General features: G+C 40.6%; 1 protein-coding gene across 2 annotated transcripts in view; it reads right to left on the bottom strand.

The window, feature by feature from the left end:
• The window catches only part of CD7 (CD7 molecule), a 51540-nt gene that overhangs the window by 20267 nt on the left and 20670 nt on the right, over positions 1–10603 (bottom strand). For both annotated transcript variants that reach the window (XM_070739805.1, XM_070739804.1), the window contains exon 5: positions 6332–6586. In XM_070739805.1, the coding sequence (XP_070595906.1) occupies positions 6332–6586 (255 nt within the window). The remainder of the gene's footprint in view (positions 1–6331; positions 6587–10603) is intronic.

Below are 10603 nucleotides of genomic sequence, written 5' to 3'. Positions count from 1 at the left end.
AATTCATATACATTATATACAACAAACAAAAGTACACACACAGCTTTAAAATTTAAGCAAAGGATTAATATTTTAAATTTAATTATCTAGTTTGAAAGTCCAATATGTGATTTCAAAGTCCAATAGAAAAAGAAATAACAATGTTAATTGAGAGAAAACTTTGGTAATTTAAGAGGAAAAAGATGATGTTTCAATTTGATTGTTCAATAGTCAGTGGATAGTTCAATAGTTCAAAGGTCAGGAAAATATACTCCTATGATGATTTACTTTTACCAAGATGTTAATGGCGTTTAATCTTAAATCCAGGGGTGAGAGTCCAAAAAAGTCCAAAGAAAAAGAAAAAAAGTAAAAGGAGAAATTGATAGTCTTCTGTTGCATTAGTAAATATCCTCTGATCTTCCAGTTTTCAATTGTGTCTCCAACTCCCTTTGAAATCTGTCTCAGTCTCAGTCTCACTCTCAATATATATCCAGCTCAATCCAAATGATTCCTCACTTCCACACCTTCCTAAATCCTTCTTAGCTCTTGCTGTCAAAATCCAATGTTTAAACCACTCGCCTGCTGCTTTATCTTCAGCAGAAACCTAGAGTGAGCCACCCACAATCTTCATCTTATATGCATTAGTGTTCGCTCGCTCTACAAGGTCTCTGCCGCCATTCTGCCCCTCCTGTGCAGCCGCCACTCTTTTCACAGTCTCAAGCTTAATCTCCTCCACTCCATCACCTCCAGAGAGCAAAGCTCTCTTCTCTTCTATTCCCACCTTAATCGATCAGTCGGAAGAGAGATCCCCTCCAATATTCTTCCCACTCTCGTCCAAGCCGCTTCTCTTTTGCTTTCTTCTGTGGAGTTGGGCCATCACGTCTCTGGGGCGGCCTGTCAGACTGGGTTCTTCTCGGTCAGCACTAAGGCTCCCCTCGCTATCCAGGCAGCACGCCTGCCAGCCATGGATGCACTGAGTCTTCCCTTTTCAAATCCCCTGGCTCTCCAAGTCAGCGATTGCTTCAAAGCTGCTTAAAAATTGAGAAACGCCGATCACAGCCCCAGAGCGACCGAAACTTCAACATGACATCATAACCGGAAGTCTGTAGTCCACATTTTGAATCAGTATCCAATTGCAATTGCAAAATGTTCATTATTATTTACATCTGTAAATAGAAATTGAATCCCATTTCCTTTATTCAGCTGGATATGCAAGTATGTTCTTCCCACTATGATGGATTTTTTTTCCTGGTAAGTAAAAAAAGAAATGAACAAAAAGATTGAATAGATTCATAAAGCTGAAGACCATTCGTATTCAAATGTTATTAATAAATAAAACAATACATTATTTGCCTTGAAGCTGTTTGAATTGCTTTTTTTATTTATTCAATCTCCAGATGATGAATTAAGGAGTCTTGATATTTTTGTGTGTGTTTTATTGAAAGGTTCTGCTTAGGACATAGAATTGAACAATGATCCTGCATAGAGCATATGGTTCATGTACATTGCAGGTGGATCTTGATTTACGACTGATCACTTTATTCAATGGATCTCCCCAGAGCTACTTTTGACCCAGTTTCAAATTGCCATTCAAGACAACCTTGTATTGACTGATTGGATTAAAAGCAATTTCTTTCCCTGATGGATGAGTTGACAAGTTGGATGAGTTGTACACATATGTACATGTATATACCCAAATATGGGAGGGAGCATACTGCTTCCTTTTTGCCTCTCAGCCCCTCGAGGGGCCATATCCAAGGCAGTTAAGTTTTATATAAGTTTTATATAACAGCCGACAAAATATTATTATCAGCAAAAATATGTTAGACACACACACAAACACACACACACACGAGATACTTTATATACTTACATTGAATTGGAAGAAAGCAGGGAAAACTTTATTATAATAGAGGAATTTGTTTGAAATGGAATTTCTGCACAAATAAACAAGGAATAACAAATAGTGAAATTAACAAGCCCAAGAAAACAGTTAATGAGTATTATAAACTTTTCTATCTTTTTCTTAATGAGGCAAAAAGTTTATTTTTATTGTTCATTTTTAATTAACATTTTTTTAAAAATGATTTACATGGGTAATCCCCTTACCACAGTGATTCTGGCAGTGAACACAGTTTAAATGGATTATAATGTAAATAAAATAAAACAATCTTTTTAAATATTTATAATATGGATTACAATATAAAATATGTTTTGTAATTATTCCCATTCATTTTCAGTGTTGGTGGGTGTTTGAAATTACAGTATTTAATGGACCCATGTGTTTTCTTTTAAGGCAATAATTGGGCAAAAGTCTCCTTTTAATTAAACTCCTGATAACCTATATTCAGACAGTCAAGCAGTGTTCTCAACAACTGAATAAATATGGTCTACTGTTGCTTTCTTCTAATTTTTTTTCTTAGTAAGAAAAATAAATTCAAATATAATCTCAACATTTTTTTTCCTAAATATAGGATTCCCTATGCATTTTCAATTATTGGGAATTGATATTAATAGATAAAATGCAGGTAGAAAAGAAGCACATGGACATAGGATGCAGTGAAAAGGGTTTGAGTTTCTCATGAAAACTGTGGCTCATTTTCACTTTGGGTCCATTCAAATATGTTCAATATTTTCTAGGCCCCTTAGATTGAATGTTTAAGCACGAGATCTCAGAGATGATAAATAATGATGCTGATCAATGGTGGATTCGTTCTGATGCAGTAGGTGACTCTGCATCAGTAGCGGCTGCCAGATTGCGCAATTTGATTGCACAGATTGTGAGTCCTCGGAGAGGGGCGGCATACAAATCCAATTGATAAATAAATTAATAAATAAATTTGTATGCGACAGCTCCGGTCCGTCAGGCAGCACCATCCTTTTCTTGATTTAATCAGCTTTTTTGCTTTCTGTGCGTGCGCAGAAGCAAAATTTTGCCAGTGGATATACGTGCACGAGATTTTGGCAATGTTTTGCTTCCACACATGCCCAGAAACAAAAAAAAAATCACTGAAATTTCACGCGTGTGAGTGTCCCCTTGCAAGATTTCGGTGTGTTTTGCTTCCTGTACATGCGCAAAAGCAAAATCATTCAAGGGATGTGCGTGCAGACATGTGCACAGGCACACCCGAATGAAGAGGATGTACGCATAGCATGCTGGTTTGCAGGTAAGTGCAAGCTGCCGCTAATGCTGATGTAATGTTTTCATGCCAAATAAGAAAATCCAAGTGTTGGGTTTTTCGGGTTTTTTTTGCCATGTCTGGCTTTATAGTAATAATTAAAGTAAAAGGTCATTTGCATATTGAAAAATATCAATATTAGCCCTTACCGTCACAAGATAATTTTTCCTCCCTGTACGACAATACACTAGACCGAATAAAATGGAAACCAATGAAATAACTAAAACTATCACAACGACTATTGTCCCAGTCATATTCTGTCTAGTATCCTTTGCTTCAAACGTGGAAGCTCTAGCATGCTCAAGTGTCCAACATTTAGAGGCTGTATAAAATTAAGAAAAGACAATGGAGTTAATTTTCCAGGCAAATAATTTAAAAGGAAGTATATTCTTGAAGTGCTGAATTCCTGATCATTTCATGAACATTTCCATATGATTTTCTGGATAACTGCATAGAAATCATTTATTACCTTCTTTCAAATTAGTCTACTTCTGGGTTTTCTTTGTGATTTTAAATCCAAGTATGAACTTTGATCCTGCTTTGCTTTTGGATTCAACCAGGCTCAACTCTATGCTATTATCTAGCAAAGTACCGTATTTTTCGGTGTATGAGATGCACCTTTTTACCTCAAAAAGGTGCTTTAAAAATTGGGTGCGTCTTATACATCGAATCTTGACGAGGCCGCCTGGCAGCACCCAGTGGGAAGCCGGTGGCTCAACCCCGGGGATGAGCAGGAGCCTTTCCATGGCGGCGGCGGTGCACTGGAGACTGAACGAGCCCGTCCCCCAGGACCTGCTCCTCCTGCCATGGAAAGACAGCCGAAAGGGAGTCTGGCAGGTCCTGGAGGGCAGGCTTGTTCAGTCTCCCGAGCACTGCCGCCGCTGTTGCTGCCATGGAAAGGCAGCAAAGGGGAAAATAAGCCTGTCCCCTTTGCTGCCTTTCCATGGCAGGAGCGGCGGTAGCGGCATTCAGAAGACTGAATGAACCCCTATCCCAGGTCCTGCCACTCCCGCCATGGAAAGGCAGCCGAAGAGGAAAGTCTGGCAAGTCCTGGAGGGTGGGCTCATTTACTCTCCTGAGTGCCGCCGCCACCACTGCTCCTGCCATGGAAAGGCAGCAAAGGAGAGAATAAGCCTGTCCCCTGCAGCTGCCTTTCCATGGTGGCAGCAGCAGTAGCAGCACTCAGGAGAGTGAACGAGCCAGTATCCCAGAACCTGCCAGAGAAGAAAACAAGGGAATTCATGCTGCCATAGAGAAAAGCGCAAAGCCCACACTGTTCCAAACACTTCTGGTCCGAAGCCAGCCAGCCTTTTCACCCGAGTGGCCCAAATGAAACAGTGGATCATTGTGGGAAAAGAAAGAAACAAATACGGTAGATAAGAATAGATAAGGGGGGGAGGAATAATATGTGTTCCCAGTTTATAACTTCCTGGCAAATCTTTCTGCTTCTTAAACCTTCTCTCTCTCAAGGAAAACAGGAGTTTAGCTGAATCTTTAGTGCTCTAAAATGGGGGTCTCCAACCTTGGCAACTTTAAGATTTGTGGACTTCAACTTCCAGGGTTCCTCAGCCCACAAAGGTGGCTGAGGAACTCTGGGAGTTGTAGTCCACAACTCTTAAAAGTTGCCAAGGTTAGAGATCTAGAAACACTCCTTTTAAGGAATATTTCAGGTTTATGATCATTACCATATATTTCCATGCACTTCATTTGTGAAAATTGGAGTAGTCAAGAGAGGGGTCTTTGAAAACCTCATGGTAATATTAAGGCAGCCTCAGCAGGGAACTGTAAATGTAAATGATTGTATCAATAGCCATTTCTGTAACTAAAGGAACAACTAACAAAATGAATTGTCCTTATTTGTTTTGTTTATTTGTTTGTGTTAGCGGTTAGGAGTGCAAGAGTCTTCAAATCTGACAGGTTAAAGGCTTGTGGACTTCAATTCCCATTTCTGAGCTAGCATGATTGCTGGAGGAATTCTGGGAGTTGGAGTCCACTAGTCTTGAAGCTGTCAAGTTTGAAGTTTGTAAAAAGTGTACATGGTTTAAAAAACTATACATTGTTGTAAAAAGTATTCTGCTAGACTGGTATTTTATTAAACAATATAATACTATACCATTTGGTTCAGAATACTTTTTTCCTTGGTTTCCCCCTATAAAATCTAGTTGTGTCTTATACACGGTGCATCTTATACACCGAAAAATATGGTATATGGTACTTATCAAGGATACAACCAGAGATGGCATTCAACTGGTTCTGACAGGTTCTAGCAAATTGATAGCAGAAATTTTGAGTAGTTCAGAGAACCAGCAAATACTACAGTACTCCCCTGATTTATTCATTGCTTCCTAAATCCCAGCTGATAGGCTGGGTCTTCTTTGGTTGCCCTGCACAGGAGAACAGAACTGGAAAGCAGGTTAAGTGGGGCAGGAAGGGAATGGGGATTTTACAATATCCTTCCACTGGAGTGGGATGGAAATTGAGATTTTACAGTATCTTTCCCCTGCAACACCTACAAATCCATGCCCACCATGCCACACCATACCACACCATGCCTACCAAGCGATGCCCACAGAACCAGTACTAAAAAAAAATTAATCCCACCACTCGAAGGAAGTCATTTGCTTTCCAAAAGTTGGACCTGCTTTGACACTAAACTAAAATCATTGCCCCTATTCTGTTGAAAGGATCTCTTCTCCCATGTCTGTCAACAAAATTACTTCTTATTAATTTTTGACAATTATAGCAATCAAATGGAGCTTCTATTACAGTATATTGAATATTAGATACAAGGGTCAAGTAACATGACAGTGTGGTGAACTTTGTGTGCTGCTGGACGCAGAACTTCAGACAATAGCTTGCCAAGAATTCAATGCAAGACAGTGATGGCCTCCGAGCACCAATCTCACATTTTAACTAATTCACTCCTAAAGATCTTAAAATTAAAATTTTAATTTTAATTTAATTATTCAAAAATGCTCATTACTCTCCCAAGATCGTTCATTGGAAACAGTGATATCTTAATGGGGTTGGAGCAAACACAATTGCCAAGCTATCCTGAGAAAAAATATCTTATGTTAACTGTTCTTTTAGTTCTTGATAACTTTAATTACCAATGTTTGGTAATATTGTTGACAATCTGAAATATAGATATGATAATGAAAAATGAAACATACCTGGTTGTCTGCTAGGAATTTTTGTGTTGTTCAAAGTACAACAAAATTCAGTTTCAGAGGGAGCAGATTGCAATTGAAGGGTATTGCTCAGGTTGAATGATCCATCCTCATTTTTCACAGACTGAGATGTTGAATTATGGGTCAGATTAGCTCCAGTTTTAGAAACCCAATAGAGCTTCTCCTCTGGGTAACCTCCAGATGCTGTACAAATAAGACTGTCCCCACGTTCCAAGACTTCAGGTTCTGTATATGGTGCTGCCAAAATATGACAATGGATTAATCTGAACAGAACTACATCACTCATAGACTATAAAACAGGGGTCCCCAAACATTTTACACAGGGGGCCAGTTCACTGTCCCTCAGACTGTTGGAGGGCCGGACTATTAAAAAAAAACCTGCAGTTTTCTTAATGCCGCCACCTTGAGGAAGGAGGAGGAGGTGAAGTGGAGCAAGTCCCCAACTCCTTGCCGAGTTTTCTTTCTTTCTTTCTCTCTCTCTCTTCCTTCCTCTCCTTTTTTTCTCTCTCACTTTCTCTCTCACACACAATCTCACTTTTTTTCTCTCTCTCTCATTCACTTTCTTTGTATCCCTCCCTCTTCCTTTCTCTCTCCCTCTCTATTCCTTTTATTTTCTCTCTCTTTCTCTCTCTTGCTTTCTTTCTCTCTCACTCATTCTCTTTCTACCTCTACCTCTTTCTTTCTCTCTATCTCTTTTGCTTTCTTTCTCTCTGTCCCTCTCTTTCTCTCTCTTGCTTTCTTTCTTTCTCTCTCTCTTGATTTCTTCCTCTCTCACTCACTCTCCCTCTTCCTCTCTTCCTCTCTATCTCTCCCTTTCTTTCTCTCTCTCTCTGTCTCTCTCTCTCTTGCTTTCTTTCTCTCTCACTCTTTCTCTTGTTTTATTTCTCTCTCTCTCTCTCATTATCTCTTTCCTTCTCTCTCTTTCTTTTTTCTTTCTGTCCCTCTCACTTTATTATTTCTCTCACACACTCTTTCTCTCTCTTGCTTTCTTTCTCTCTCTTGTTCTCTCTCTTGCTATCTCTATTTCTTTCTCCCCCTCTCTTGCTCTCTCTTTTTCTCACTTTCTCTCTCCTTCTTTCTTTCTCTCTCACTCTCTGTCTGTTGATCTCTCTCACACACTCTCTCTTTCTTTCACTCTCTCTCTCTCTTGTTCTCTCTTTCTCTCTTCCTTACTTCTCTGTGGAGCCCGGGGGTGGGGAGGCTTGGCACTGGCACATTCGCAATGGGTGGGGCCAGCCATGTCTCCCATCTCCCACTGCCTATGTCTACCGCCGGTGCCTCCCACTAAGTCAGCGGCCGGTGCCACAGGTTTCTTGGGTGGGAGCTGCCACTTCCCTCTGGGCAGCCCAGCCAGGTGGCCTTAGAAAGTGCAGAGCCAGGTTTTAACAGGTTTCCAGAAGGCCAATAGGGTGGGGCAGTATGGACCTCCAAGGGCAACTGGTTTCAGAGAGCTGGAGCCACCACAGAGAAGGCCCTCCTATACAGCCCCATCAACTGACATTGTCTAGCCGATGGGACTCAGAGAAGGCCAACCCTCTCGGCCCTTATCAGCTGCTAGGCACCAAGTGGCAGAAAATGGCCCCATAAATAGTCTGGCACTAAGTCATGTAGGGCTTTATAGATCATAGCCAACACCTTAAATTGCAACTGGAGACCAATTAGGAGCCAGTGCAGCTCGCGGACTGTTGGTGTAATTTGGGTGTACCTGGATGCACCCACAACAACCATACGGCTGCATTCTGGACCAATTGTAGTCTCCAAACACTTTTCAAGGGTAGCCCCACATAGAGTGCATTACAGTAATCGAGTCATAAGGTGATAAGAGCATGAGTGATTGTGAGTAGAGACTCCTTATCCAAATAGGGTCATGATTGGTGCACTAGGTGTACCTGTTCAAATGTCCCCCTACAGCTACACCTTGGATAGTATCAAAAGCTGCTGAAAAGTCAAGAAGCACCAGGATTACGAAATGACCCCTATCTAACTAGAGATCATCCATCAGTGTGACCAAAGTGGTTTCTGTGCTGTAGCTGGGTCTGAAGCCTGACTGATAAGGGTCTAGATATCAGTTTTACCCAACAACCTTAGGAGCTGGAGGATCATCACTTTTTCAACAACCTTTCCTATAAAGCGTAGGTTGGAGACAGGACAATAGTTTTTCAAGTTAGCTGGATCCAAGGAAGGCTTCTTGAGGAAACGCCTCATGACCACTTCCTTAAGCAGTTTTGGGAAGGCCCCCTCACTCAAGGAGGCATTTATCAATACCTGGAACCAGCCTTGTGTCACCCCCTCTACTGGCCAAAACCAGCCACAAAGGGAACGGGTCCAGTAAGTAAGTGAAGGAGTCATTGCTGCTATGACCTTGCCCACTTCCTCAGGTGTCACAGGATCAAACTCATCCCATAATAATAATAATTTATTAATAATAATAATAATAATTTATTAGATTTGTATGCCGCCTCTCTCCGGAGACTCGGGGCGACCCATGCAATAGGACTATGGCTTGACCCTGTTATCTTGGTTTAAACTGCCCAATCAGAGTCCAGGTCCATTTGAATCTGAACGACTGAGCAAATTCCTCAGCTCTACCCTGTAATGGCTCATATGCTCTTCACATTAATAAGGGAGAAGGTCAGTCTAAACAGGGCAGCTGGATGCGATTCTGTGGATGCCACCCATATCACCACTAGATAAGTTCTAATAAAGGCTCTTAACAATGACTGGTCAGGTCTTCCATTTCTGGCGGTGCTGCGAGGGGAGGTAGGGGACAGAGCTCTGTCCCCGAACCTCTGATTTTTCTTCATGGGGCTGCTTTTTTAAAAAATAATATTTTTATTAGTTTTTTAAATGTTTACACACACATTTTAAAATGTTTCTTCATGGGGCTGCGATTCGTGGTGTGATCGGACCTGGAGGGTCTGATCCCGGAACAGGGGGTTTCCTGGATCCCGAGAGGCTGATCGCCACAGCCCGACGGGAAGGGATTGCCCCGCAGCTCCTGCAAGGAAGAACCGGGTCTCAGCCATGGCAGACGCCTGGCCATAGCAGCGCACTCCCATAAAAGGAAGACCAAACACTGAAATAAGTCAAACGGAGAAGAAGATCAACAGAGAACAGTCAAGGTAAAAGATTAAAGGAATAAAGCAAAGATTTTACATACCACTAGATTAATTGTTTAAAGAAAAACATCGAATATAAGGCGAAATCAGTTAGCTTGCACAAGTGGAAAAATACTAAGCCGAACTTGATTCCTCGTGATTTCATCCTGAGAACAAAGGAGCTATATAAACTCTAATTATTTTTTTTCCTTTTAACAATCTTATCCTGGAAGAACTACACAGGGGATTATAATGATTATGACTTGAATTTGAATTGGTTTAATTTTTAATGGACTAATAACAAAGTAATTAAAACAAGTAAACTAGATTGGCTGTTTTGTTTTCTTTTTTTCTGGGATACACACAGTTAAAAACTTGTGATCTTAAATAGACAGTGAAATAAAATGGACATTACAACTGGGTTTTTGATCCTGATTTTCGACTTAGTATAATCATTATTGTGTGAAGATTTGCCTAAGAGATATTATTTTTTATTCCTCTGCTTTTTCTTACCTTTTCAAACCTTTAAAAAAAAATAACATTCTTAGATTCAGACTTCAACCCCATCTACTACATCACAAGGCTCTCCGTCACCATCCCCATCTCCAACACCACAAAGAACAATAACAAGTATGTTGCTTAAGGAGAAAGAAAAGGAAAAACAAAAGACTTCGAAACAGCCATCCCTACAGACCATCCAAGACTCCCTAGCTCTCCTCCAAGACTTTATGCAGAAAGCTCAGATCTCAACTGAAGCCAATAGAGAAGAAACCCGTGAAGAAGCAAAAAAGCACTATGAAGATATAAAAGCAGAAATGGGCAATCTGAAAGCTGAACTTGCACATCTGAAAGTAGAAATAGGTGATGTGAAGGGAAGCGTCCAAGCAATGGAAGGGAAAATTGAAGTGATACAACAAAACTTAAAGGAAAATGAACAAAGGATGAAAACTCTTGAAGACAAAATGGAAAAAGCAGAACAGAGAACGGAGGAATTTGAAGATCATAGCAATTTAATAAACCGAGGCTTTGATGAAGCCATTACTCATTTAGAACTACAACAATCTTCACATGGCTTGAGATTTCAAAACATTCTAGAAGAAAAAGACGAGAACCTGGGTTCAAAAATGGCCGAGATAATTGGAGAGATTTTACCCAC

The sequence above is a fragment of the Erythrolamprus reginae genome, chromosome 2 (genome assembly GCF_031021105.1).
Source record: "Erythrolamprus reginae isolate rEryReg1 chromosome 2, rEryReg1.hap1, whole genome shotgun sequence".
In the NCBI taxonomy this organism is placed as follows: domain Eukaryota; kingdom Metazoa; phylum Chordata; class Lepidosauria; order Squamata; family Dipsadidae; genus Erythrolamprus; species Erythrolamprus reginae.
This window is presented reverse-complemented; position numbering and strand designations above follow the sequence as displayed.